This window comes from Aspergillus viridinutans (assembly GCF_018404265.1).
Source record: "Aspergillus viridinutans IFM 47045 DNA, scaffold_11, whole genome shotgun sequence".
Classification (NCBI taxonomy): domain Eukaryota; kingdom Fungi; phylum Ascomycota; class Eurotiomycetes; order Eurotiales; family Aspergillaceae; genus Aspergillus; species Aspergillus viridinutans.
This window is the reverse complement of record NW_025091227.1, coordinates 308,513-336,493: the sequence shown is the minus strand read 5'-3', so window position 1 is coordinate 336,493 and position 27,981 is coordinate 308,513. Positions and strand designations below refer to the sequence as shown.

The window sequence follows — 27,981 nt, the reverse complement described above, 5'->3', positions numbered from 1 at the left end:
AACATGTCTGTAACCTACGGTTATAACATATACGTATTCAAATACTTGAGTTCTTATTATTGTCGTGGCGAAATAATCAGTCAATCTATAATTGCATGAAGGGTGAGTGTATATCACTGCACGCTGCAAAGCGGACAGATGAAGATATATTCCAGTATGCGGCCAATTCCACAACTTTTTGAGCCTACTCCAAATCAACCACTGGATCGTGACGGATGGATGAGGATTGATCAAACGATATCGGTTGATTTGGGCACCATAGGACATGAGGGACATCTGCAGTGCATGCTAGTATTCTTTATTTTGTGCTCCTTTCCGGGAGACGTGGAGATCACTAAACAAAATAACCGAACATTTGATCTTTGAGACCTCGGCATGGACTATGATGCAACATGAAGACTAATCAATCAGTATGCAACGCCGAGGCCATGCGGTTGTATACATTCGTCGTATACTATGGTATAAAACCGTCCGAATAGAGCCTACGCAAAATGCTTACAAACCCAGGACAAGACTACTTCCATAATTTTGACATCCGATTACACATCAACTATGAACTACCAAGTCCTAATCAGCGGTGAACAATATGCAAAGGTAGCCGAAAAACGGCGTGCTGTATACCTTCGACCTTTTCTACTGTTCTGGCTCAATTCTCTCCTCGCCGAAGTTATCTTCCTGGCCGTCGGCGTCTTTATCATGACGGGAACTCGCGACCTGGTCTACAAAGTCCTGTGGACATTGGTCTTTTGTCCATTAGGTATGGGCGGGGCGATGGGCGGCCTTATAAACTGCTTCATTGTCGACCATTATTACGGAAAGAAGGCAGCTCATTTCGCGGGGATACTTTCATTGCTCGTTCTGAGCAGCTGCAACTATCTATGCTACAACCTGGACAAGCATTTTGGGTGGTTTGGGGCTTCGGAACATCCGTGGTGGTTTCATTGGTGGTATCCTATGATATGGGCTGTCGGCTACTTCAATGGACTTCTTTTGTTCACAGACAAGGGTCAGCAGAGACTGGCTGGAATGGGTCTTTAAGCTGCGACTGTCGACGGGCTGCAGAGCTTTTGTCGGACTGTCGTCGGGTGGGGATCATTGATGATGCACGTTTCACTGGTTCCAGAGAAAGAAAGACTGGAGAGGACAAGAATCGACTTCATTCTCATGAAGGACGGGAGGGATTGTTTCTTAGAGCGTTAATGAAGAAGGCTGTTAAAGGCAATGCAGATGGTTTTCTGTATCCCTATCCTTATAGACGTTCATACGTGGCATAAGCCCCCTTCTTGTTGTAATCAGGGTATTAACCGCGGTGAAGTTTAGCTTGATGCTTGCCTGCTGATCTTGTAATCAAACAATACAGACGCTTGCCACCGAGGCAATTTCAACAGCCCTAAGAAATCCGGTATAACCAATTTCTAAAGTAAATTAATTTTGTCAGAGCTACTGCTTGTCGACTCAGCTAGACTCGCTTAACCCTTTCTGAGACGCCTTATTTAATCTTAATCTGCGTGACATTTTCTCGACGCCGGACCTGTTTTACTCCAACTACCACAAACTGCACTGGAAAAGAACATGGTAAAAAATATTATATTGCTGTGCAGCTCACTTTATTATTCACCAATACGTACGCTTATGCATCAACCTAACCGTTCCAGCAGCCAATGCTTCAATGCCCGCTCCTGCTGGGTTTCGTGATAGTCACCAAACATCGGCCAGACCAGAGGTGCAACATGGCATTCTCTTTCCCCAATTACCAGGGTCGTATCAGGATTTGGAACCTGTGAGGTATCAATCACTCCGCCTGGCAACATTATATCCTGGAGCCACTTACTTTGAACCTATTCACCCACGCTTTAATTGGATCTAATAGAGCTTCGTCACCCCCAGCAAGTACCAGAGTCTGCTGCACTTGGATGCTGTCCCACCACCATTCTGATGCTTCTGCCGCTTCGATATAGTTGTTGGACGGCCACCCATTCAGATACGCTCGCGACCACTCCGTCATGACCTCCCTTGCATCGATATCCCTGTGTTCACTGGCTTCTACACTCGGCCAGCTGTGATGAAACGAGACCCATGGAGACATGAGTATAACGCCTTTAATAGGCTCCTTGATAATTAACTCCGGCACGTCTTCGGAGGGATGCGTCAAGTGGGACAGTATTGCCAAGCACAAATTCGCGCCAGCCGAATCTCCAGCTAGTAGAATATGCGACGGTGACCGCCCAACATCCTCTAGAATATACCGTAGGGCTTCAACGGCTTCTTGAAACTGAGTCGGATACCCCGCATGCGGTGTCAATGTATATGTGCAATGGAACCATGCCGTTTCTATACCAGAATTTGCGAGACTCTTCTGTATCCGCGGCCAGAAATCAAGGTAGGGAGCTGTCGCATCCATGGCAAAACCACCACCTAATATTAATTATTAGTATTGCCTCGCTACTGTCGTGGGCTGAGTACCGTGGAAGTTGATGGCAATATATTTCGCGGAGGGACTACCAATCCAGAATCCTTTCAGCCCGCGGATATTCGAGACGAAATGTGGCTTGAGATCATTCTTTTGGCAGTAATGCATGTAGAGTTGGTCATAAGACTTGAACATGTATCTATTCTCTGTTAACTGTGTACATTCCTCGATCTTTGCGGTACTTACTGCAGTTGCAGCGGTCTGAATCTCCTCGTCAGCTGCAGAACTATGTTAGTAGTTTATGATTGCGCAGGCTACGAGGTACAATACACCACCTTCTTGACGACAGCTTGGATCAAATGATGATGATACGTATCTGCCCCTGAGGGCCTCGGAAGAACCCAGTGGCTGCAGCATATGTTGCTTCCGCGACTGTTGAATCGGAGTTAGTGATGGCACACGATGTTTGTACTCCTGTCTTACCAACTGAAAACCAGCGGATAAACGCATCTAGTTTATCCCGGACCGTCAGCGTGTGCATCATGTTGGTCCGATTGTGTACACAAATTGACAAGCTCTCCCGGCGAGCTGAGTACGCTATGTTGCACTTTATGGGGTTACTCCCTGCCGCAATGCTGATTAGTATTCAATCCCAATGACCGAGGTCAGGTCCACGAAAACACCTCGGCAAACAACAAACTGGATGACGGAGAGCGACTGGCTCCTCAAGGCTGTTTAGATATTTGCGACTTGGTGAACGGTGATCAAGCAAATCCCCAGACGTGGAGTGGTGGGAAACATAACCCCTAAACCCTTTGTACAGAAACCCTTTAGGCGCGAGCCTTGCTATGGGAGATTTAACCAAAAATAATTGGGATTATGTCCTAACGATCAGACATATGAGATACCTCTTACAGGGTCGCTTAAAATTTCCAACGCCAGGTGGCATCCATAAACATATCTTCAAATCATACCCATATGGACTCTTTTCCATTCCACGTAGCGCTCCTTCCCCGACATCCCTCCACTAATGCACCGGTCAAACTCCTCTTGCGCACCTGGTTGGCCAGGTCGGAGCTTCAATCTGTAGGGCCACTTGTCGATGATGGTGTGCGTATCCTTCATGGCCGCTCCCAACAAATCGGCGGCATCACGAAACATAAACTTCTTCGAATACCTACTCTCAGGATGAACATGCGGATCCAGTTATACCAAGGAAGCTATACTCACCTGTCGAAGATGTGGCCATACGTTCTGACAAGGTCCCGGCCCAGGTTAAATTTGATGAGCTCGGGATCATTGTGGGAAGTTGGCATCCCTTTCGGAGGAAGCTATTTGAAGAGGCGTCTAGTTGTTGGACTATGCGCCGTCATGTCCTGTATCCTGTCTTGGTCGGTTAAGGTTTCGTCAATCGCATTCATGAAGAGGGTAATAAGGGTCGCATGTGGGTTTTCCAGAGGCGTTTGAAGCAAGGGCACCATCAAACATAGGGTGTGGTGAATTCCCAACCAGCCAGCATCTGAAATGTTGGACACCTATACAGGTCGGTCAGTGAGCCTTTCTGAGATACGTTTCAGAAGCAAATCCTGCTAGATATCAGCTGCTCACCTCGATTCTACTGAAAGAATTATTTTCAAGATGGTCAGGAAGGGAAACGGCGTCGAGCTGAAAGAGTTCAAAGGAGAGCTTCAGACTCCGGAGCCGACCGAGAAAGGATCGGAGCATTCCTCGAATGTAAAAGTAGAGCTTGCCGTATATGTCTGCAGTTGCAGGCCCTGTTGTTGTAGCGGAAACTTCGTCCAAAGACCACCCATGAAGCGGATCGGCGTTGTCCTTCATTGGCCAGGTATTAGCTGTGTGGAAGAAAGTTCTGCTTTTATTAGCGTCCATAGTACGACGTGATGTTTTTTTTTCCAACTCACCGGTTTGGTTCTCGAAATTCATTGCGTGAGGATCCAAAAGGAAGCAGGAGGCCGTCCTCCCGGAACTTATTGAAAGCGATTCGATGCGAAGGAGACTGGCAATACATGTATCGATCACGGTAGTCCTTTCGTGATTCAGCTAGAGTAATAGTTGCACGAAGTTCTCGTGCACGATCAGCAGTCAAGCTAGCTGGTGGGTCAACAAACGACACGAGACGGTCCCAAGACGATCTTTGGAGAACAACTCGGAGGGAGTGCCGTCCAAAAGTCCATGTCTTCGCTAAGAGACTCTCGGGCTTTTTGTCTTTGATCTTGTTGCAGACGTCCTCGATGAGAGGTCGAATTCGATGCCGGAGGACGTCGACGTCTGACTCTCGTACGAAAGCCGAGTACCAGAGGTGAATGATGCAATCGACTGCCTCGTCAACTTCCTCCACTATTAGGGCAATAAGAAGCAAGATAACGTTGCGGGCCACGATTTCAAAATCCCGGTCGTTTATTGTAAGTTCGAGGGGGTGGCTATAGCTACTCGGAAGCTCGGCAATCGTCTTGACAATATTTCGAAGATCTCCTGAAGCTGTAGGGAATGGTATGTCACATCAGCTTTAAACAAGTTATGGGATCGTATGGACATCAATAGCAAGCCGAAATAAAGCACGTACCAGCAAACAAGATGCGTATCACTCCACCATATTCCTCCCCTTCATTTGATCCAAGTCGAAGGACGTCGAAGGCAGGGATGTTGCCCCAGAGGTACTTCTTCATCCCAAACTGTTCTCCCAAGCCTTCTGCAATAAATGAAGGCTTTCGGTTCTCTAGAACCCAAGCGGGCTGCCATGTCTTTTTATTGAGGGGCGACTTACACTCGGATCTGTGTCGCGTCCAGTGGGCCTTTTGGCATACTGGACCGCAGTACTATAAAGTTCGATCTGTCAGGACAAACATATATAGGAAAAGCTGCATGGTCATGGATGAACTCACAAGGATTAGGTAGCAGTTCTTGCAGGTGTACCTGCCTTCCTTCTTGCAGTCAATGTTTGTGGGGTCCCAGTTGGCGCATATAAGCTCTGGAGTCGTCATTTTACTTCACTGCCCATCAAGTGAATGAGAAATATCACCATGAAACAGTAACACGGAGCATCAATATGAGCGATGCTGGGAGATGTGTTGACTATTTGCCTTTACCACTATAAATATAAATAGCCTATGAACAAATGCCACATCTCTTACTGACAACCCCGCATGCACAGGTGCGCAAACATATATTATATTAAGGCGGCATAACCTTGCGCAAGGCTGGTTAACTGATAGGGAAGTGCTGTCACTCACCAATTGCAAGGCTTTATTCAAATTCCCTGAGGGATATTTGCCAATGTCACTTTTGTCTTCACCTCAGGGCCTTCTTAAAGGTTGTTTTAAGACATCCCTACGCCCCGATATGTATGAACGGTGCCCAGCCAATTACATTACCCCGTTTCTTCTGTCTTAGCTCCCTCGTAGCATGATGTAGAGCATAAGCAACCACGTCATGACTGACATCCGAGCCACTCTCCTTCAATTGCCGATGCCGCATCCCCGGAGACCTGGCTGCGATTACTGAAGATACTTTGCTGGAGACGTCGTGGAAACCAGGTGAGAGAAAGATGTGGGGACAGTTTAACAATGGCCTCCGACAATGATCGCGCCCCTTCCCAGTTTTTGTCCATTATATGATAACGAAGAGCATTTCAACCTGCAAGAATATGCTCGGGAACAAGTCCATTAATGCCTGCGTATAATGGCTAGTGGCACGTTTCCTATCATTAGGATTTTTACTGGTCCCGTATCTGTGGTCAAACCTTTGTGCTAAGTTGGTGAGCGGCGTTACTTGTCCCGGATGACCTGCTGGCCACTGCGAAGTTGGAGAAAGATCGTGGAAATGATATTAGACAACTGAGCGGCGACGGGCCACGAGTCGGAATGGGTTGAAGCGTACCTGGAGAGCGAAAAGTATCGACGATGCAGTGGACGGCTACGGCGACGTGTTGAAATAATTTTTCTGGATGACAACAGTGATGGCGATGGCCAAGGCGAAGAAGAAGAAGACGAATAGCCTTGTTTATCAGGGCCTGTTAATACCCGTTTCACAGTAGTTTTTTATTTGGTATACTAGACCAGTATGAATTATATACTGGGCTGCTAAGTAACCTTGTAATCTCTGGACTGCCATCCCCTTCTCCAAATGGTGAATGTATTTCTCTATGTATATATACCTAACTAATGCACTAAGCACACCAACGGACTAGTCGTTCATTAGGTCCAAGACCTTTACATAACCCATCTTTAGTAAGCCGGGGTTCTGGTGTATATTAGGCAGCATCAAGTTCTCGCAGCAGAATTCAATGCATGCACCATCATCATCCATCATGGCCAAGGTGAATATCCTCCTCACACTGTTCAACCTCATCCCCTCCATCCTAGCAATATGCTTGACCCAGTCCCCTTTCTACCCACCTCCATCTTACAACAGTCAGTCCTCTGAGGTATGGGAAGCCCTCGGCTTAGTAGAAGCCTCGCTGTCAACCTTACTCCGCAACTCTGACAACCTTAATACATCATCCTATTCAATTGAAATCACCTTGTCACAGTCCACTTTATGGTCGACGTTTCATACCGCAAAGGATAAAAATCTGACACAACCTGGAGCTGAAACAGTTGATGAGATAAGTTGTTATTGTATTGCTAGTATTACCAAGGTCTTCACTGTGCTGGGATACTCTAACAGCATGCTGTGGGGAACCTCTCTCTTGAGGACACTGTGGATAAATACATCCCTTAACTCGCGGCTTAAATCATGATGGAACCAGAAGTACTAGTGGTAGTATCCAGTGGGACAAAATATCACTCCGGTCCCTGGCAAGCCAGCTCTCTGGCCTCCCCCGCGACTGGGTCAAGGATGATGTCCTCACGGACCCTGACAGCGTTGACATAACTATAAAATGCGATCCTCACCACAGCCATATGCCCTGCACTGCACAGGACTTACTTGACAATCTAACAAGGAGGCCTGCCTTGTTTGCGCTAAACATAAAGTCGACGTACTTAAACCTAGGATTTGACCTCCTTGGACTTGTGTTAGTGAACGTCACTGGCACCACATCTGAGGAATACATAACAAGTGCAATCCTCCATCCCCTGGGAATTTCTCAGACATCATTTGCCAAACCACTGGACAGTGAGTCTGTTCCTCCTAAGGGAGATTCATGGTACTTCAACGTTGACTTGGGTGTGGAGAAACCCACCGGCGGATTATACTCTTCTTTGTATGACATGTCCGTTTTTCTCTGCTACATCCTTGCCGAGTACAAAGACATTGCGGATGCAAAGCTGAATTGGCTTCTATCTGTGTCCTTCATGGCGGGGATGGGAAGTTTCTACGGCATGCTGTGGGAGATTTTCCGCACGGACAGAATACTTCTCTCAGACGACAAGCGAAGGGCAAGGACAGTGATGTTCTTTACTAAAGGCGGCGGTCTCCTGGGGTATAGAACCCTCATTGTCCTCGTGCCGGAATATGATCTGGGTATCATGATTCTCACTGCTGGAGACGAGACATTCCTAGATGTATTACTGGAGATGGTCGCCGTTCCACTGATTCGTGCGGCTGATGAGCTTGCTGCACGGCAGGTTAAGGAGACATATGTGGGGAGCTACACTTCTCCTTCTACCAAGGAGCAAACGGTCAACTCCACGCTGACACTATCTTATACATCAACCCATGGCCTCGAGATCAACGAGTGGATTTCAAATTCCACAGATGTGTTGAGCATCATATCCAAGCACTTTCAATCCTACAAGAACACAAGATTCCACGCTCAGTAGATTCCCTCCGGTCTCTACAGAGATGAGAAGTAATTAGGTGAGGTATGGCGGATTGCAATTGTGATGGATAGGGAGGCCTCCCCGGAATCAGTGCTAGGGCGATGGAGCGAACACGAGAATTATGCTGGCTCATGGCCGGGTTTCGCCCCCATTTTGGATGAATTCTGTATCAGCGATGTAGATAATATAAAGTATGCGGGAACACCCTTGAGCGAGGTTGTCTTTTGGGACAGAGATGAGAAGACTCGCATGTTTGGAAAGGTGGAATTGACGGCCTTTAGGACGAATCTGACTCGCGTGGATCAGAATGAAGAGGGCGCGCTAGATGACAGGATTTTAATGAAGCAGGAACTTTGACCCAGTGGCGGCAGGACTATTATTTCGCTGACAGTAGGCGATTCATCACACGCTAGGTGGAGAGGTTTTGTGAGTATGATGACAAGCCAGTTGATCCTAACGATGGCGCGAGTGTCTCCTGGAAGGCAATCAATTACCAAGTTATCTTCATCCACCGCTGTCTAGCTCACTGCAGGATTCTACTTTATTCCCTCGAACTGGGAGTTCAGTTTCATACTGTTTAGCTCCTTTTGCGTAGAATGCAAGACATCCGATCGCATTGTAGATAACCGAAATCGACGACAAGAAGCAGCTTCGCATGCCGTCCATCATACGTCCCACATGACAGTATCCCCAGCGTGGCCACGTAGAAATGAAACGCCCAGCTCCTGTGCGAGGGCTAACAAGGACGTTGTATATAGTTGCTCGCAGAGTCGTAGTAAGACCTTTTAGCCAGCCGGCAGATAACATGTCAACTCCTGCGCTGCTTTGTCGTTGATATTCTATCCACTCACGAGCAGCTTCGACAGATTGATGCGGACAAGGTCTACTCTTTAGCGTTCCCGGAAAGTCTTGTACATCGGCAATGTTCCCTCTGTTGACGCGGCAGCGCACATCTGCACAGGTTCCATACCGGCAGTGCAAGCTCATCCATAGTTATCATAGTATGAAATACTTGCACACTGGTTTATCTGTCTATTGATTAGTGAAGCAATCCCTGGCAGTCTTTCATCTATGAGATGGATGGACTATTCAACTCTCGGACAACGATCGAGGATATCTACGAGAATCTCGTTGAGGACCTACAGCCAGACTGGCTCGACAAAACGTTCACAGCCAGTCGGCTCGGGCAACTCGTTGCTAGACCGTTTATTGACGGAAGACCTGAGTATGAACAATTCAATGACTGGATTATGAAGGACGTAAGTTCCTAGGAGTCCCTGTGTTTCTTCATCTCTTATGCACGGAGAACCATATGCCGCGAGTACTCCCCTATCGTATCAGTTGTATTAAACGGAAATATACGCCATCTTTGCTTAAGGAAGTAACTGATGCCTGGGGCACGGGGTGTTGTGTTTTCAGCATAAATCGCGCAGGGGACATGGTCTTGTCTTTTACAAAGCGGCAATGCGGTCCTATACCAGGAACTCGACAGGCCACTTCATTAAAACTTGGAATGGCTTGCTGCGAGCTTTATGTTAGTCACCTTTTATTCCGCAGAAGATTCAACACAACGAGTCTGTTATAGTGAAGGTGGTGACTGTAGTCAGAGTCAAGTTGAGCATAATACTCATAAGTATTATTCAAACTCAGAGACAACATAAATGGATGAATTCTTTAGGGGGATTACTAGATAAATAAACAATGGCCTTTCTAGGATATTGTACATCAGACGTGACAGTGGTTAGTCTATTAGCCTGGCTAGCAATGAATAGGTGTGGGGTTCACTGATTAGAATACACTATATGATCACCATTCACCACTAGTCCACTACCCACTAAGTAGACCCACACCAGTGGGCTTGTAGTTGAAGGCCTATTGAAACCTTGATGATTCCATCAAACACTTCTCAAAGAATGGCAATAGAGCATTGCAGCTATACAGAACAATAAGGATGCAGTTTGCAATTTGCTCTTTGTTGATAACTAATGATGAAGCTTTCAACAAACAAGGCTTACAAAAAGACAAAAGATAGGATGTGCCGAAGCCTAGGTGTTGATCATCCGGCGTTATAGCCTTTGTCATTTTGAATTGATATCACTTTGCTTTACCCACGTTCATGCGTCAATGGGCACATTAGCCGCAAGGACTTCAGGACAATAGATGAATGTCTACTCATTATCACATAGCATGAGGCCCAGCATCATCATGGCCTACCAACCGAGCAGGCAGGATAAGAGCGTTCGATTGAGCCTCAACCTCCAGGACGAAGGCACCAACTTCGACGAGCACGCCCCTAGGCTCCATTTCCGGGGGTCGGCATGGAATAGGGACCATATGACGGCACTCAGGGTTGTGTCGCTTGATGAGTGTCTCATATCCAAGATATACCAAGCTGGATACCTACCCCGGCCGAACGACCCAGTTAGCACCCGTGCGCCGAGCGCTGGGGCACCGCAATCGCCGTCTTTGGACGAAGACGGTCCAGAATCCGACACTCGGACACAGCAATCCTGTCTTTGATCAACCAGATCGAAATAAAGCTCAGTCCACGTCCAACGCTCGGAGCGCGCTACACCATCCGAGTGTAAGGCCCCAACGTCGATAGATAAACTGCTTATACTGACTTGTGCAGCGTCCATAGAGACATGCCTCTGAAACTAGAGCTCGGCCCACCTGGCTTCGACAAGATTTCCGCAAATTCTGATGGCGGTATAGCTCTGTTTGGCAAGGGAGCCGGGAGAAGTAATAATTCATGGAGTCGATAAGGTCACAGAATGTTGTGAAAGCTAGTATGGCTGCTAATCACAAATCGGTTTGACTCCCCCTGCTAGGGCTATATTATTTTATAGCTCTTCGAAGAAATGTAGTCTTGATCACTCCGGACTTTCCATCACGTAGTTGACTACACCCATGAACATCAGCAAGAATGCCTTGCGCCCTTCAGGCTCTACGAGATCAAATTCATGCGAGCGGTAGATCATCAAATGCTCCTCCAAAGGCTTGCATTGACACAACGCCTCCAAATAAGATTCAGAAGCCACCAGTTTCGTAAATTGTACGGAGGTAAGGAGGTATGACGCATATTGATGACGAAGGACGCGTACTCTCCTTGATCTGGATCCTTGTTGAAAGCGGCAAAAATGAGGAATAAACCATATGGTACCTCGCCTTTGATCTTATTTTCTTCTGTTGATCCTTTCATAAACTGGACAGCAGTCAGTAGCTTGGAAGAGGTGCACATAAGGTAGTGTACGCACATTGTAAATTACCAGAGGAGAAAACGGATACTTTTCTCCCTCGTGAAGTCTGCCAATGGCACCAGGACAATTGAGGTTTCACTTGGCCTTGAATAAGGGCAAGTGGAACGGGAACGGTCCGGATTGTTCCCAACTGCGCGAATATTAGCAACACCTAGTAACGTTGCGAGCAAGATACAAACATCTCTCTAAGGCCATAGCATGCGTTGAGCGTCCAGAATAGGATAGTTGACAATGGATAGGAATTAGGCTCCTGATTCTCAGGGATTGGGAGTGTGAGACGGCTTGTCTCGTGGAAAACAGCGGAAAATGCGTTTTCGGGGTGGCTGCATTGATCATATCGGGATCTGAGGATATCCTCTCTTGTTGGTTCCATGAACTGCCGAATTAGGCCCTGGAAATCTAAGAGTTCGGTCAGCTACGACATGAGATTCGAGGCCACTTAAGAACACACGCTGGTCGCCTTCGTCTGGGAGGTACTTCTGACCCACCATCTCCGCTGCAGATATCGTGCCTTTTTCTTCCACACTGAGGGTGCGTATGTGTTGGGATGTCCAATTCTTTGGTTTCTGTAGTAGGAATCCGACCATCTGGCGAGAAATATTCGAGATATCCATCGTTGCCGGAGCTAGAGCTGAAGCCATAGATATGAAAACGTCGTGGTAGTAGTAGCACCCCCGGCATGATATCATTGTCATAACTAGGTCATGATCAACACATATCTAGAATTTGGTTCTCACTATCTTCCATAATTAAACTTCAGGCCATACTAATTGAGGGGGCACCGCTTCATCATTCAATAGTATCGACAAAGCTATCTATAGCCTACATAGATCTTATATTTTGCAGTGTATATTCAAGACTATATCTACTTCGCCGCTTGACGCGCGGAGGGAAAAGGTTCTTCTGAAGTGTACGCTCCTATTTCTGCTATACAATTATTGCCGTAACTTGCTGCCAGACCAATAGTTGCAGGAAGGTGTTCGAGTGATGGTCATTCTACTCTTATAAAGAAATAACGGTGGATACTGCTTAATAATCAGCTTTTGTTCGCGAAATTCCCTTTTTCGGTTTAGCCTTTATGCCGCTTATTTCAGGCCTTAATTTTGTATTTTCCTACCACCTTTCTAAGGCCCCTAAAGGTCCTACCTCCTAAGAATTAGATAATTTGATGATTTGATATCCCTACTAGATAACAACTTAATATCCCTGTAATATAAGAATTTGATATTAATACCTCTCTACTAGATGATAATTTAATATTAATACGAGATGATGATTTGATCTCCCTACTAGAGAATTAATGTTACCTAAGGTGAGGGCCGTAGGTCTGAACCACAGTGAACTCTGCCCAAGTGTAATTTGGCGTAGCCGAAGCTGGAGCGAGCGGAGCGAGCGCTAGCCAGCTTGTATTCTATGGCATCACTTGGAAATTCTCATCCTCAGCTCAACTGCTCCCCGAAGTCAACAAAGAGCCAGCCCACAACGCATCTTGTTGTTTTGTATAGCCGCAATGCTTTGTTTGAATCCCTTGCAGACCTGTCAGCAGAGGATACTGGCTGACGCGAGGTCTCAAAGCAGCCATCTATTCAGCTTCTTTGTCAGCCAGTCTCAGGAAATGATCCCGTTGTCTTTGATGCATTTTCTTCTGCAAAGAGCAACGACTGATTTATTCGACGCCCTCGCTGAGTGAAATAACTCATTTATTCCCCCATTAGAGGATGGTCTGCCATATTAATGTTAATATTCTGCCTTTCCTATTTGACTCTAGTCATATGCAGAGAATCCGATCGAGGCATCCAGGGGAAAATGACGCAACAGTCAAGTCGAGCTCTTGGTGATTGGAAGCCAATTTACTTTCAAGGGGCCGCCTCGTTTCGAATCTTTGGCAATTGACGTATCGGAGAATACAAGCTGCTGTCATAAATGACAACAAAGCATGGAAGTATGACATTCCACCCAGTCTTACAATAATACATGATGAAATATATAAAGTACCCCCTCTGATTGTTCGCGTTACAATCATGTTTGAGAATATAGCAAGTCATAGAATGCCAGAAACTGCTGTACCATGGACCCTGTTTCTCGACATGTCAGTCTTTGAAAGGAGTTGCCTAGAGTTCGGGTTCCGAGGGCCCCAGCATCCAATGGTGAAGTCGTGGCAAACCCCGTATCTAAACGAGTTCCCGAAATAGGGTCTAGACAGGTCGATCTATGAAATCATAAATCATGCTGCCTAGCCCCTGATCCTCGAAACCCCTCGCCTTGGCAGGGATTTCCGAAGCTTATTTGCCACTCCACACTGGCCCCTATTTTCAGGGTCCCATGTCGTGAACGTATGATTCCCTGGATACCAGGCTTTGTCTAAGTTCCTCCTGACATGGCTGGGCTGTGAGTTGGCTTTAAAAGAAGTGTAGTCAATTGAATGGCTGCAGGTATCACATGTGAAATTTCAACCAAATTCGGTAATTTTTGCTAGATCGCGAGAGTATGGAGCTAGTCAATCGTTGTAAGGCTGCGTCATTTTTTTTTAGCGAGCCTCTGACTTCATGACTGCAGGATAAGTACTAGAGGGATGGGACGACTTCTCAAAAAGGCTAGCAGCCTGCAAGCCGCCCGAGCCACCCAAAGAGAAAAAGGAGCTGAAACAAGAAATGGTAGAAATTAGGTTGAAGGTTTCTGTCGAGCCTGTTGGCCGTTGCGTCCTGGAAAATCGGGGTATTCCAAGCAGCGTGACCACTTTTTACCAAATCTGGAGTGGCTTTGGGGTTGTTCCTTGCGGCCCCATCTGACTAGGGCAGCCCTTCGCATTGCCTGAACCTGCAGACATTAAAAACGATGTTCTGCTTCCTTTCCTTTTGCTGCTGCTCAGTATTACGAGATTGAATCCATTGAGCCTACACAAGGTTGTCTATCCTGCACGTCCGCATTGTCCTAGAAGCTGGAAACGAATTATTATTCGGTATGGCGTCCGATACTACCCCTTTCGTCACGAGTGGAAGACCACAGACTCCCAAGAAGGCCACGAAGACCAACAGAGAACGAAGTAAACGCTGTCGCGCTGAGTGTAACAAGACAGAAGGGTGCAAAAGGGTCCTGCTGGCTGAAACAATCGGACGGTCATTACATTACGGCCATGCTCGCCTCGCGAAGGACGTCAACCATATTTCTCACGATCTGTTCGAAGACCTTAAGCCTCCTGTTAAATCGGCTCCGTCAGCCTGGCTGTCAGTCCCCACTCACACCGGTCGATACAGTGGCAGCACTCGCAGTAGTACCAGCACATACGACGATACACTATCTGCTAGATCGTATGACACCTTGCCCACCGGTTCTAGCTGCATCAGCGAAGAGGACTCGCATAGCCAACGAAACAGCTCCCCGAGCCGAAGATCCCTCCCCTATAAACGCATCGTCAGCCTAGACGGACAGGCCTCCTTCGAAGACGTGGAACGACTGGCGACACAATATGGTCAGGCCTCACATATGGGACTCCTCGACCCCAGCTACAATGTCTTTGTAAATGGAGATCGATCCGGGGGGTTATGCTTCAAGGTTCTGAACAAGGTCGCTATAGTGATGGGCGATCCTATGTGCCACGGAAGTCAGATATCCACCGTTCTTGATGAGTTCAATTGTTATCGACGTCAAAGGCGCTGGGATATCTCATTCCTGGGCGCCGGGGAGATGCTTGCGAGCTATGTCAAAGCACGCAACAAGAAATGGACGGTCTTGCAGTTTGGTAAAGAGCGGGTTCTGAATCCTCTGACAAACGAGGTTATACTCGAGACCAGCGGGAAACGCATCCTCACTCAGAATCGGCAACTCCTCAATCCCAGCAAAGGCGGCATTACCTTGCACATCTACAGTCCAACCCTAGAGACGGATTACGAGTTGGAGATGGAGTTATGCGCAATCTACGACGAATGGCGCATGGCCCGCAACAAGTCGGGGAAACTTCAAGCCTTCATCACAGAGTACGACCCCTTCTTAATGCCGAATCTCATGACATACATTTACACTCGAGGGCAAGACGGGAAGGTCAATGGTTTCGCAGCCTTACGATGGATCGGTGGCCAGAATGGATATCACGTTGATCCGTGTATCGCTGCCCCTGGAGCGCCAAAGGGGATCAGCGATTTGCTAATATTCGCCTCAATGGCTTGGCTGCGGCAACTGGGGATCTCATACCTTAGCTTTGGGTACGAGCCTTCCGACTCGTTGGCAGAGGTGTCGGGAATGCCTAGTCCTCTCGCGAATTTGACCCGGCAAATATATCGATATACATTCCAGCGACTGCCCATCGGCGGAAAGAAGACTTATTTTGACAAGTTCAAGCCGGATGAGGAGCAGGATTCGCCTCTCTATCTCATATTTCCGTCGAAGATCCCAGAACCACGACCGGTTATTGCTATGGCTCATGTTGCTAACATCAGTATTCGGAAGCTCTTGTTCGATCACGGTACCAAGCCCTCGGTCCCGCAATGATCTGTTCTTTTTAAAAGTCCCTTTTCAAACATCATTGACAATGAGGGATTGTTCTGGGAGCCTTACTTTCTCTTGACTCGTTTTCTTGATGGGGTTATACATTCTTTATCATCTTCGCGTCCAGCCGCTGTCTAGGCTCTCTTTCCCTGGTCTCTTTTATCCTTCTCTTCAGCCAGTTCATATGTCTGTATTATACTCCATTTAGGTCTCTGACAGCGAATCAAATTATAGATTTCCTTTTGTTTCCATGGATGTTCAGAAAGTACGAATACCTATCCCTTTCTTCATGAACGGCCCATATCAGTCCCGTAGCCTTTCTAACGGAATACACTTCGCCTCCAATATTCTAATTACCGAAAGCATACCGGTCTCAATTACGAGGGTCGGCACCAGTACAGGATCAAACCTAGGTGCATAACGGACGAGATCAATGCGGAACATCCAAGCTGGTAAACTGGTGTATGAATGGTGTCATTCTCTATACATGATCTCTGCCAAAGCGCCGCAGCATAACATGACCACTCCGCGCAGCAAATTTCTCCTGCGCCTCGTACCCCTCAGGCAACAGATCCCCTTCCCCGTTCGCAACCAGAGCTTCGGCAAGGGTACAGCTCCCCACCTCTTCAAAGCCCAGTTGCTGATACAGCCGTACAGCCGCGTCCATCCCCCACTTGACCATCAGCCGAACGTGGACGTGCTTTGGCTCGGGCCGATACTCGACAAGATACTTGATCGCCTCCGCACACAGTCGTTTCGCGATACCCCTCCCGCGATGCGAAGATAGCGTGTAAAGACCCAGAAGCTGCCACCGTTCCTCCTCGTCGTCGGGGCCTGGTTCCGGCTGCCCAGATGCTGCTGACAGCGTGAACTCCTCTTTAGTCCGTGGACCGAGCAGCGTCAATTGAGCTACCCATTCCAGGTCGTCTCCGTTGGATGCATGGGATGTTGAAGCCGGGCGTGCGGCGCAGACGAAGGTTTCCCTTCCTGTTTGTGATAGGCGTGATTCCCAATATTCATCTGTCAGAAGGGCTTCGGATTCGAAAGTTGCAGCGAATGACGACGGCGAGAGTTTGAGGGCCTGCAGACGCAGGTCTCTGTATCGCTGCGCTGAGTGAGTGAAGTCTTCCGTCTTGGAGACTCGGAAGTAGGTATAGTGGTAATCTGATGCCATCTTGTTTGTGAATTTTGGAAAAGGGAGAGGTTGCGACAATAATTTTTGGAGGTGAGTTCGTCACGGCTTTTTGTTTTGGCAACAATAAAATATATCCGCTAAATCCGCAACATCCGCAGCCCTACGGGACGCATTACCAGCCGGTTTGGCTGAGAACCTAGTCCTGAGATTAAGTTACGAATGTTGAGCGAGCCTGGGACGCTCTATACTATGCATATCGCAAGGTTTGCGTCTCTGACTGGCAAAAGACAAGTCACGGACACCAAGAATTTCCACCACAAGTATGCCAGCATCCCCACGAGTATTCCGATGTCGACTTCTATCCCGGCTACCACCTAGCCTGAGCATAAAGGGAATGACCGGAACAAAGGTAGTATTACCCGCCTACTTTGGACTACTTTGGACTTGGATACGGCGTCAATCAAGTATTCCATTCGATTCCGAGTCACTGAAGTTGAGCACCACGAATCCACCAAGCGGCGGTATTATTGACACCGCACAGGATATACATTCACCCAGCTTAAAAGGAATGTCCCACTGCTGTTCAGCCATGTCTCAGTGCCTCCGAAAAATATTTGAATTCTGCTGTTGTACTACCAGTAAAGGTCGACACCAAGATATAAGCCCTGACGTTTTGCCCTACATCCGAAAAGGGAATGGCGCAGATGATGAAAACCACGATATTAGTAATCATGCGGCATCATGATTCATGAGTCATGACAGTCGGTTCGATGGGGATTGCTAATCTCGGCTCCGAGTATCTAGTAATGGATAGGGATGGAGTCACTTCACCAGGAGACGTGCAAAGCCAGAAGACAATATGTCTGGCCAAGTAAAACGGCAACGTCGGTCCAAGGTTGCCTGTGAACCATGTCGGACCAGGAAGAGGAAGTGCAACGGCCAGCAACCCTGCGAGATGTGCACAGAATCCGAGTACACATGCCGCTATGACTTGGGTTCGCGCAAGAAACGAAACAAGAATATCACCCTGCAAAATCTGACAGCGGTCCAACCGGCGCAGACGCAGCAGACGGAGTCGCATTCAGAGTCCCCAAGGGCCCCGAGGCCCCCGACGCCACCAAGTCCATCACAGCTAGGTGAGCGATTTTCCAATGCTGTCCAGCAGTCGATCGGACCCAATTCAGGCGCAGTCTTTGTGCAGAACCTGGGACTCAAGATCGACCCGCTCAATGCACTCGATCCTCAGGTCTTCGCGTGGAATATCGGGCTACGCCAATTGCCGGGCACCTTCACGGCACTGCCGATAGTAAATATCATCTCTGCGGAGGAAATGGGCGCGCGCGTTGACGCACATTTACTTCGACAAGGTCGCTCCTTGCTACGGCTTCATTGACCAGGATAGCTGCTTTGAATATATCCCGTCGAGATGGCATCGACCGTCCGCTTTCGAACCGTACGATGTCGTTCTTTGCGGAGTGGCCGCGATGGGCTATTTGTTTTCTCAAAGGAAAGCAGTGGCTGCAGAGCTGCATCTAGTCGAGTCGGCCAAGTCGGCTCTCGAACAGCGTTCCGGAGGCGAGATACCACCACTGATGCTGATCACGGGATGGGCTCTCCGGGTTTCTTACCTGCGGTTAACAGCGTCGCCTCACACGGCCTGGCTGGCGAGCTGTACACTACTCCACCTTATTGACGCGTCCGGTCTACACCTGGACCCTTCATCTAGACATGCGCTCTTACGACCGACGCAGAATATTGACGATGATATCAGACGTAGGATCGTCTCCTTTTCCCAATACATCAACACCTGGGTATCCTTTGATCTGGCAAGATCACGAATCATCTTACACGGCGCATCATACACAACTCCGTCCAGTCGGGACGGCGATTTCACGGCCGAGATGCTGGATTTGTTGCCCCTTTCGGAGAGTCTCGACCCCTTCACGCCGGTCGACGCAGTCCAGCTTACCTCCATGCTCGTCAATATCATGCAAAGCAGCCGCACGCAACCCCCGTCAGTTCTCTCCCAATGCAACCTCGTCTTATGCATCTTCCGCCGTCTCCGTGCGGTTCACTCAACCCTATCCGCTGCCCTGATGGGCCAAATGCTGGCTTTAATCGCGAAAGCTCTCGCCTGCGCCCGGGAATTAGTCGATGCAAACTGTCCCTGGAGTCACGTCGCTAACGTTCCGTTCCAGATTATCTGCACGCTACTTGCAGTGGATAGTCCGGAGTCGTTGTCTCTGTTAGACGACGCGGTGCGGACTCTCAAATACGTAACGGATGTGTATGACACTGAGGTACTGAGGGAGGCATACCGGACGGCTGGCTCCTTGATTCTATTGCAGCAGCGACGAAAGGATCACGATGCGGCGCGCCTGAACGGTCTCTTGGGCCTACACTTTGCCCATGACCATGAACCCATGTCCCAGCGGCGACAGAGTATAGAGAATTCCGAGTCCTTTGCAGACTTGGTCGCGGATTTGTCCAGTTCGGAGAATTTTGATTTTGCGCAGTTCTTTATCGCCGATAATTCTTGGAATGTGCTGGGAATGGACAGCTAAAATTGTTGGATCCCAAGTAGTTTTGGAAGGTGACGAGATCGCATACTATGTTAAACATGGAATACAAACACCAACCACAATCAACAACCTAACACGAACAAGCTAGCTATCCCAGATTGCCCCAAAAGCAGGAACTCCCCTCGTCTCCATCCCATAAACCACCTTCTTAGTCAACTTCTCATTCGAAATCGCAATAACCGCCTCAGCCTGGAACTCCTGCACCGCATCCCACGTCAGCCGCACCAAATCCGGCCGCCCTTGCTTCTTCGTGTCGTGCACGATAGCCCCCGGCTCCGCAGCGTAGACCACGTCCACGATGTCCTTCCCGAATGTATCGACGCGGTTCGGCGTCGACCAGACTAGCCGTATCGGGCACGTGGGGACTTGGATATGCCCGAGGAGAGGACCGATACCTGAGCCCGTCCCGACTAGGACGACGCGGTTGAAGAGCGTTACAATGCGCATCACACCGCAGGCTGTTGCGGATGATTAGCAGAGGAATATAATGACTGAAGAGGAGACTTACTGGGAATACCACGGACCCACAGGTGGGTGGGTGGTTTGCTGATTTGCCGTCCTGTCCAATCCCCTGCGCGAGAGACTATAAGGGAGTACCCCTTCGGTCTACCGTTCACTGCTGTTGGGGCGGGGACTGTTGCGAATGAGTGCCACTCGAAGAGAGGCCGTTCGGACAGTCGCGTAAACGTCCCGTTGACCGGCATCGTGTAGTCAAAGTGAAGGCGCACGGCGTGATTGGAGAGGACCTCGGCGTCGACGGCAACCTTCCGGAGGAAAATCCACGAGCTTGCAATGCTAGCAGTGATGACGAGCAGCATCCAGAAATTAGGAGAAGAGACGACGGCATGACCCAAGGATTGTGTGCCGCGCTGGTCCCGGATGGAGAGGATTGTCTGGATCCAGATGATGCCGAGGATTGTCCAGCCGAAGAAGCGATGGACGCGCTCGAACGTGTTGTGACGCTTCTTTCTAAAGGTCGGATATGCAAAGCCGATCATTGCGAATAGGAGGAGTAACACGATTAGGGAAAGGGTCAGAGTTGCGGGTGAGACTCTCGCAATCGCTTTGGCATCGTCGACACGGTTGTAGATGTTATAACCGATCGAGCCGGCGAACCAGGCCGTAGCGGCCATTGCAGCACCCGAGTGAACTCCACCAAAATGATAGATTTTTGCGAACCGGCGTCGGATCGCCAACGGCCATGACTTTGGTACCGAGCAGCAGATTGTGTAGAGAATATTGATAACAGCGTCCTGGCGGACGAGGACGGCAATAGTGAGGTTGATGAAGGCGATCGTTGAGATCCACTGGGGGCCAGTGTTCAGAATGAGAAGAACACACAAGAGTGTAGTAATATTTGCTAGCCAGATGAGCATGAAGAGCCTTCAGTAGACAATAAAGATTTGGTATCTGAGTCCCCGGATGGCTTTCCGGTTTTTCTTCTCCGCCAACAGCACGGGCTTGTGGAGTGATTCTGAAGAGTTAGATTGGGTTGATACAGTTTTGCAAGGAGGAGCTCAAAACAATCTACTTCTTCTTATCCATGATCTCCGGAACACTTTGTGACTTTGTCTTATAGGCGCGGCACAGCTGAGCAAGGGCCTGTTTGTCGATCTTACCATTTAACATCAGTGGAAACGCATCCACCTTATGCACTTATGTTGGGATAGCATAGTATGGCAGTCTCGCCTTCAGGTATGTCTGTATTTCCTACAAATCAAGCGCCTGAGGAGTGATGAATACAACAAGGTCTCCTTGCACCATGATGGTGGCCGCCTCCATAACACCTGGGCACGAGGCCAATGACGCGCTGACACCATCTAGTTCAACATGGAAGCCCTACCGCCTTCAGTACTGTGGAACTACAATAAAAAGAAGTGAAAGACCTACCTTGATTTTGACCTGATCATCATTGCGTCCCAACGTTTCCAAGTTCCCATCCGGGAGCCACCGGGCCAAATCGCCGGTATTGAACATCATTGAGTGACTGGAGCGATCCTGTCAGCGAGAAGCATTTCAGTCAGACAGAGCGCCTGGAGACTCACCCGTCGTCTACAAAAGGATCATAGCGATAACACTCGGCAGTCTTCTCGGGTTGTCCGAGATACCCTCTTGTGATTCCTGCTCCACCAGCCCACATAGTCCCGACCTCTCCAATCGCAACTGGAATTTGCCTATCGTCCAGTATATACACGCTGGTGTTTGGCAGAGGTCTTCCTATGGTCAATTGCTGGCCGAGTTTGTGTCTATGCATGGTATTGATGATGGTAGCCTCTGTTGGGCCACAGCAGTTGTAGAAGGTTGCCCCGTTCGCCACCCATTTGTCCGCGAGACTAGAAGAGTACGTTAACTCAAGTCGAAGACATACTCTAGTGGACAATGACTACCTTTGAGAGCATGGCTCGCCAGCAGTGGCGATGCAACGGATATTGGGAAAGTCTTCGGGGCGGTATCGACCGAGTATGCTCGGGGTGCATATCAGCGTATCGACCTGGGGACGAGATTCAATATGACTACATCAAATGTTTTCGGTATCTTGGCTCACCTGTTGTAGTGCCGCGTGCCAATCGGACCCTCTTAGGACCAAGGTCGCGCCGTTGGAAAGGCTCCCTAGTATTTCCCAAGCACCTAACAATGTCAGTAAGGGCACTTGTCATTGCAGCTCTCTTATTCTCACCCATGTCGAAGCTGATGGACAACACTTGTCCTACTCTCGAGCCACGAGATATACCCAGATTACCGGACGCATGGCAGACAACGTTTGTAACATTTCTGTGAGTGACATCCACGCCTTTGGGTGTTCCGGTGGTACCTTCATGGAGAGGTATTAGATCACATTCAGTGCATAGGAGCGATAACAGACTGACCGGAAGTGTAGATCACATAGCACCCCGAACTCTGGTCTCCCTCACAAATCAAACGAGTGGTGTCCACCTGGAACCCAGTACGCTCCGCCTCAGCAAGTAGTTCTTCCAGAACCAGAACCGAGGAGAGTTGTGCAAAAGAATGCAGTCTCGACCTGAAGGCACCAGTACACAAAGCAACCGAGCTCTGGGATTGAATCACGGCATGTTCCAGTGTCTGGTCCGGCACAACAGCGCCGTCGAGGGGGATATACTGGGCACCACACATGAGGATGCCTAGAATACCTGCCACCATCTCCACACTTCGTTTCGTGGCAAGGACAATCCTGCTGCCAGGTACCACACCATGGTTTTGAAGTTGAAGGGCAATGAACTGGGCGTATCGAAGCAGATTACCATATGGGACCTCTACCGGTTTGTTCTGGGAGAGATCACAGAGGGCGATGGCGTCAGGATACTGCTTCGCACGATCTATGAAGGCATGGTGAACAGTCGGATAAGGAACAGCGCGCTGGGGGCCGAAGCCGAACGATCGGAAAATATTTCCGTCTCGCGGAAAGACTAGGGAAGACTCCATTTCTGGGGAAATTTGCAAGAGTACCAAAACTTGTTGCAGGAAGTAACTCTGCCGGAAGGATCAATGGAGTGCAAGAGGAGTCCCTCGCAAGATATATGTGCGCCCATTGTGCTACGGTCTCGCTGCTGGTGCGAATAGACACCCGTCTCTCCGAGTCGGGTAGAGGGAAATAGTTGGCCAAGCCATAGACGGCCGCAAAATTGATTGCTCGGCCCCCCTTGTCTGCTTGCCTGCCTGCCTGCCCCTCTGGCCCCGCGCGCGCCTCCGACGGCTTTTCTCCTACACATACCCACCGACCTTGACCGGGCCACCGTCGTGCGTGCAAATGTTCCGGGGTCCGAAAGCCGTTCCGGCGGCGGCCCACCAGTACTATGTAAGAAACAAGAGCAACCTGGCCCCGGTAGTCACGGCCGGAGCGTAGGATTGCGGGATGGCAGTGAGGCAAGCCGATGCATCGCGACGGTCAATTGACTCGATTCGGCATCTTTAGGTGTCTACGACGTCACAGTTGGAGTAGCAATGGGCTGGGCATGCGGGGTCAACAGCGTCGATCATGGGCCCTCTTGGTGATCGTTCCTGGATTCCTTTCGGACATTGGTGGCTTTACCCGCTCTACCCGCTCTAGGGTGATCCTGGTCGCACGCCTCTTCTGCATCTGCCGTCTGAAGAGATTCGGTCCCAGCCAATCAGTTCATTATAGTCGTGGAAATGATTCATCCCTGAATGTTCTCGATTCCTTCACATGGGATTCAACCGGATCAGCGCTCGGAGGTCCGGATGATAACGGTCTGAGGTGCTTATGTTAATGTAACAATTCCCGGAAAGGCATCTTGGCCTCTTTTGCTCGTTGCATGTGTGACGCCATGACGCGCAAGTGGTATTCTCGACATGCTACACTCAGTCTAACTGCTCAGCCGTTGTGGCCTGTGGCAGCTTGACACGGCCCGCAACTCCGTATGGTTCAACCACTGCTCCGTACACGGGAAACGTAAGAACCCGCCAGGGAATGTCTCAGTCAGGTGTTGAGCTCCTTTTTAGCTTGGACTGCTTCCTCGAAGCTAGAACATTCGTGTTGCTGTCTGATCCCAGCCTAGATGCGCATCGTCATGGATAATCCAACGGGTACCGAAGTGCTTATCCTAGCTCAGACATATCAGACATCTGCTCGGATTCTCACTCTGAATCGTCCTAATAAGCGAAATGCTTTATGTCAGGCCCTGATCGACGAGTTATTGCGACAGCTGGAGATAGCCTTGGCTGCTCCGCACATCAGAGCCATCGTCATCGCCGGTTCGGGCGCCATCTTCTCGGGTAGGTGTCACACGTTAAATGTAGGAGGCGTGTAGCTGACTTGTTGCAACTTGCGGCTTTTCATTCAGCTGGTGCCGATATTAAAGAGATCGCTCAGTTGGATGGCGAAACTGCTCGGCAGAAACGGTATCTTGAAGATCTCTGTCATGGAATGAAACAGGTCCGCAAGCCGATTATTGCGGCGGTCGAGGGTAAAGCGGTACGTCTCCTTCCCTAACTATTGTTATGGTGATGCTGACAGGAAGCTGTGTTTTACAGCTTGGTGGTGGTTTTGAACTTGCCTTGATGGTATTCTATATCGCCCCTTCAGATCGCTTCAGACCTGACTGAATCCCTCTTCAAGGCAGACTTCATCGTCGCCACGCCAACCGTGGAATTCCGACTTCCGGAAATATCAATCGGTCTTATCCCGGGTGCTGGAGGTACACAGAGAGTGACCGCCGCTGTGGGCAAGTACAGGGTAGCTGCTCTCTGGCGAAGCCTGGCCCCATTGAAAAGGGATCATACTAACAAGATCGCATGTAGGCAATGAACATGATTCTGCTCAATGAGCCGCTTTCTGGGCACAAGGCCTATCAGCTAGGACTAGTTAGCAAACTGGTCGAACCAGGAAAGGCTTTGACGGGGGCATTGGAGATTGCAGAAAAACTGGCTTCTCATAGTGCCTCCACGTTGATGGTGGCAAAGGAAGCAATATGCAGAGGTGAGCTTCATTACTCCCTCTTGTTTTTGACTTACTCACATTTTACCAGCCGATGAATTGCAGCATGACCATGAGTTTGAGCGGTCACTTTATTATTCCATGTTCGGGACGCGTGATATGGTGGAGGGAGTCACTGCATTTCTCAAGAAGCGTGCACCTGTGTGGAGAGCGCCATTTTGAGGATATCGTCGATGGGGAATTGACCATGTACATTATGGCACGCACATACGTAGAGACGAGCATATATATGTTGGATTTCAGCATACGCAGGTGCCCATGAGAAATATTCATACCTAGAACTGTGTGCTTGTTCACTGCGCAAATTCTAAATGCTGCACTTTGCTTCCACATTCCACTCAGACACAGTTGATGACGACGAATACGATAGTGGTTGTTCGTCCGGGCCGCACGCCACATATCTTCGAGAATGACAGGAACACTCATCCGCTGAGCCACAGGCTAAAGTCTCCTTCTTTGTCGTCATTCCAGCATTTGAGAGTACTCCTACCTCCAAATCTGTAGCAACGAGTCTCAACAATTTCCCTGGTCATTCGAGCGCCAACGAGATTCTCAGCTGGTATGAACGGCTCAGATTAAATGTGTTAAAAGTGACATTAGTGGTAGGCCATGATATCTGGCCGATTCGCTCAGAGAAATCCATCTGTCCACAAACAGCCATCTGTAACGATGTTTTGGAGAGTAGCGTTGTCTCTTCATCCACCTCGTCTGGCATCGATCCCATCCGCAACGGAGACGCCCGAGCGGCCGTCCTGCCAACCAGTGTAATAGAAATAGCTTGTAAGACAGTTTCCAGGATTGGGGAGCATTAGAGTTGTCTATTAATGGTTTTACATCCAACAACAATGGAATCGGCATGCCGTTAATAAGGAAAGACGGGTACCGGAACTCAACGCCAAAGGAAGAATAAGACAACTGCCCGGGAGAGAGCCCGGTCTTGAACCTCTCCTGCACGCTCAGGGACCGGTCGGTATTCCCTGGCAATAAGAGCTACTGACTGCCGAGATCACTTCCTCAGTGAACTTCCCACAGATTCAAGCCTATAAAGTGGTTTCTAGTACTTGAATTGTTAACCAGGAGGAGCACGACCAAAAAGCCACGAACCATAGCTAGAGCCATGGCATACATCAGTAGAAAAATCAAGGCAAGCTCCAAAGTGTCGTGCAGATATAGCTTTAAAACTCGGTCACAAATCATACTTCGATGATATTAAGAGACATCAACAATGGGCAGGATGCTATGAAATTTCCTAGCTAAGTATTACCAGCTGCCTTCCTGGCCAATGCACTTTGGATGATTGCAGCCAACAGATTCTTGTATGGAAAACCGTTTGCTTCAGTACTGCGTGCCAACGGGGAATGGCCAGGAAGAAGTCCGGAAATAGGATTCAGCTATATCTGGTTAGTTAAAAGTCTCCTGCCTTAGATGAAGTTGACGTGGGAAGACTTACCTCTAGAACATTGGGAACGGCATCTAGCTCATTGGAGCTGAATCGAATATCGACACGCCCAGCATCGCGGCAGCCAAAAGTTTTCCAAGCGTCCAATGCAACTTGACAGGCAGCCTTGACCTGAGTATCGGCCATAAGACCAGGGTCGTTGCGTTCTACCAGCATGTCGGTGTCACTACACTTGCTTTTTCTGCTGGCAAACTCTAGACTGTTGCAGCTTCCATTTCTCACAGTCCTGTCGCTGGAAGGCTTTTTCCACAGAAATTCTGTTACGCCAATAACGCGACTCTGAGCACCAGTTCCTAGAATGCTCACAGAAAACTCCCGGCCTGACAGAAAGGGTTCTACCAAGATATCTTGGTCTGGTAATAGTGATCTTAGCTTTTTGACCGCCGACTCTAAGTCTGCCGGTTCCGTGACCTTGCTAAATGTGTCAATCCCCTTGGACGATCCTTCAGTAACCGGCTTTAAAAAAAGTGGATAATGTGGTAGCATATCGGTAAGATTCTCAAGGTTCAGTTTCTGTTCCTCCCGTGAGATCACTGTAAATGGGGCAGTTGGTATCTTATGATGAGCTAGGATAATCTACATATCCATATATTAGTTAACTGGGCCTCAGTCTTTCAAGAAATAATCCAGTGCGCCGGGTACGATACCTTAGTAGAGACCTTGTTCTGACACAATGCCATCGTTGCAGCGTCTGAAAACGTGTACAGAACCTGGTAAGCGTCTAACAGCGCTGGGATCTGGGCTTCTCTGGCTAGCCCATGGAATCCCTGTGCCATGTTAAATGCTAGGTCCCAATGCTTATTTGTGCCAGCCGCTAGGTGTTTGACAAGGGCTTGTATTCCTGGCACCAGCGTAACATGATGTCCCAATTCTTGCAAGGTAGTCAAAACCTTGTCGGCTTCACCGATGTGTGGTAGAGCTGCGCATTCCTCGTCCGAATAACCTTGGTCGCGATAGGTCGACCTCTGCTCGGCGATTAGGGCTATATTGAGAAAAGGTGTGCCAGGCAAGGCCATCCTCTAAGTGAAATATAATACGATGTTGGCAGATAATAGGGCAGAAACAGAAACGTTTTTTGTAGGCCTCAACTACATGCGCTATTTCAAAGCGTCTATGGGACTATTTCAATAAATCAAAGTAACTGCGATTAGTAACCAAGCAGCCTGCTGTGCGCGTAACCAGAGAAAGTCATGATGGCATTGACTTGGGTCCTCAGACCGTACTAAAGAACTGCGTTTGTGGGGGTATTCCATTGGTATTTCATTCCTTCTAGATAAGAGGCAGTTATACCACTGTCGCCATATCTAGACTAAAAATTTTAAAGTTTCGGGAAGACTTTTTGCAAAAACCCTAAACCATAACCGATGGGAATCGACACGCTGGTGCAACGCTTACCT

At 48.8% G+C, this 27,981-nt stretch overlaps 11 protein-coding genes across 11 annotated transcripts; 5 read left to right on the top strand and 6 right to left on the bottom strand.

Annotated features, from left to right (window-relative positions):
• Positions 1 to 552: 552 nt before the first annotated feature.
• On the top strand, positions 553 to 1,038 carry Aspvir_002280 (uncharacterized protein; the record flags this gene model as incomplete). Its single annotated transcript, XM_043273881.1, has 1 exon — positions 553 to 1,038. The coding sequence occupies one exon, from the start codon at positions 553 to 555 to the stop codon at positions 1,036 to 1,038; it is 486 nt and encodes a 161-aa protein (XP_043129816.1).
• Positions 1,039 to 1,637: 599 nt separating this feature from the next.
• Aspvir_002279 (putative epsilon-lactone hydrolase) lies at positions 1,638 to 2,954 on the bottom strand (the record flags this gene model as incomplete). Its single annotated transcript, XM_043273880.1, has 5 exons — positions 1,638 to 1,778; positions 1,832 to 2,415; positions 2,464 to 2,688; positions 2,783 to 2,842; positions 2,894 to 2,954. The coding sequence occupies 5 exons, from the start codon at positions 2,952 to 2,954 to the stop codon at positions 1,638 to 1,640; spliced, it is 1,071 nt and encodes a 356-aa protein (XP_043129815.1).
• A 419-nt stretch (positions 2,955 to 3,373) lies between these two features.
• On the bottom strand, positions 3,374 to 5,412 carry Aspvir_002278 (uncharacterized protein; the record flags this gene model as incomplete). The annotated part of the gene is made up of 6 exons (XM_043273879.1): positions 3,374 to 3,587; positions 3,641 to 3,741; positions 4,019 to 4,280; positions 4,333 to 4,909; positions 4,995 to 5,247; positions 5,314 to 5,412. 6 exons carry the CDS (start codon positions 5,410 to 5,412, stop codon positions 3,374 to 3,376), a joined length of 1,506 nt encoding a protein of 501 aa, XP_043129814.1.
• A 1,325-nt stretch (positions 5,413 to 6,737) lies between these two features.
• On the top strand, positions 6,738 to 8,193 carry Aspvir_002277 (serine hydrolase domain-containing protein; the record flags this gene model as incomplete). Its single annotated transcript, XM_043273878.1, has 2 exons — positions 6,738 to 6,875; positions 7,201 to 8,193. The coding sequence occupies 2 exons, from the start codon at positions 6,738 to 6,740 to the stop codon at positions 8,191 to 8,193; spliced, it is 1,131 nt and encodes a 376-aa protein (XP_043129813.1).
• Positions 8,194 to 14,414: 6,221 nt separating this feature from the next.
• ergS lies at positions 14,415 to 15,938 on the top strand (the record flags this gene model as incomplete). Its single annotated transcript, XM_043273877.1, has 1 exon — positions 14,415 to 15,938. One exon carries the CDS (start codon positions 14,415 to 14,417, stop codon positions 15,936 to 15,938), a length of 1,524 nt encoding a protein of 507 aa, XP_043129812.1.
• Positions 15,939 to 16,416: 478 nt separating this feature from the next.
• Positions 16,417 to 17,109, bottom strand: Aspvir_002275 (GNAT family N-acetyltransferase; the record flags this gene model as incomplete). The annotated part of the gene is made up of 1 exon (XM_043273876.1): positions 16,417 to 17,109. One exon carries the CDS (start codon positions 17,107 to 17,109, stop codon positions 16,417 to 16,419), a length of 693 nt encoding a protein of 230 aa, XP_043129811.1.
• Positions 17,110 to 17,929: 820 nt separating this feature from the next.
• On the top strand, positions 17,930 to 19,634 carry Aspvir_002274 (putative C6 transcription factor; the record flags this gene model as incomplete). The annotated part of the gene is made up of 2 exons (XM_043273875.1): positions 17,930 to 18,376; positions 18,438 to 19,634. The coding sequence occupies 2 exons, from the start codon at positions 17,930 to 17,932 to the stop codon at positions 19,632 to 19,634; spliced, it is 1,644 nt and encodes a 547-aa protein (XP_043129810.1).
• Positions 19,635 to 19,736: 102 nt separating this feature from the next.
• Aspvir_002273 (uncharacterized protein) lies at positions 19,737 to 21,028 on the bottom strand (the record flags this gene model as incomplete). The annotated part of the gene is made up of 2 exons (XM_043273874.1): positions 19,737 to 20,110; positions 20,161 to 21,028. 2 exons carry the CDS (start codon positions 21,026 to 21,028, stop codon positions 19,737 to 19,739), a joined length of 1,242 nt encoding a protein of 413 aa, XP_043129809.1.
• A 334-nt stretch (positions 21,029 to 21,362) lies between these two features.
• Positions 21,363 to 23,093, bottom strand: Aspvir_002272 (uncharacterized protein; the record flags this gene model as incomplete). The annotated part of the gene is made up of 7 exons (XM_043273873.1): positions 21,363 to 21,491; positions 21,543 to 21,639; positions 21,698 to 21,985; positions 22,040 to 22,143; positions 22,198 to 22,280; positions 22,330 to 22,464; positions 22,520 to 23,093. 7 exons carry the CDS (start codon positions 23,091 to 23,093, stop codon positions 21,363 to 21,365), a joined length of 1,410 nt encoding a protein of 469 aa, XP_043129808.1.
• A 1,094-nt stretch (positions 23,094 to 24,187) lies between these two features.
• Positions 24,188 to 25,287, top strand: Aspvir_002271 (enoyl-CoA hydratase/isomerase family protein; the record flags this gene model as incomplete). Its single annotated transcript, XM_043273872.1, has 6 exons — positions 24,188 to 24,404; positions 24,473 to 24,603; positions 24,663 to 24,692; positions 24,748 to 24,864; positions 24,930 to 25,107; positions 25,157 to 25,287. The coding sequence occupies 6 exons, from the start codon at positions 24,188 to 24,190 to the stop codon at positions 25,285 to 25,287; spliced, it is 804 nt and encodes a 267-aa protein (XP_043129807.1).
• A 1,091-nt stretch (positions 25,288 to 26,378) lies between these two features.
• Positions 26,379 to 27,600, bottom strand: Aspvir_002270 (D-alanine--D-alanine ligase family protein; the record flags this gene model as incomplete). The annotated part of the gene is made up of 3 exons (XM_043273871.1): positions 26,379 to 26,516; positions 26,576 to 27,160; positions 27,232 to 27,600. The coding sequence occupies 3 exons, from the start codon at positions 27,598 to 27,600 to the stop codon at positions 26,379 to 26,381; spliced, it is 1,092 nt and encodes a 363-aa protein (XP_043129806.1).
• Between the last annotated feature and the right edge of the window lie 381 nt (positions 27,601 to 27,981).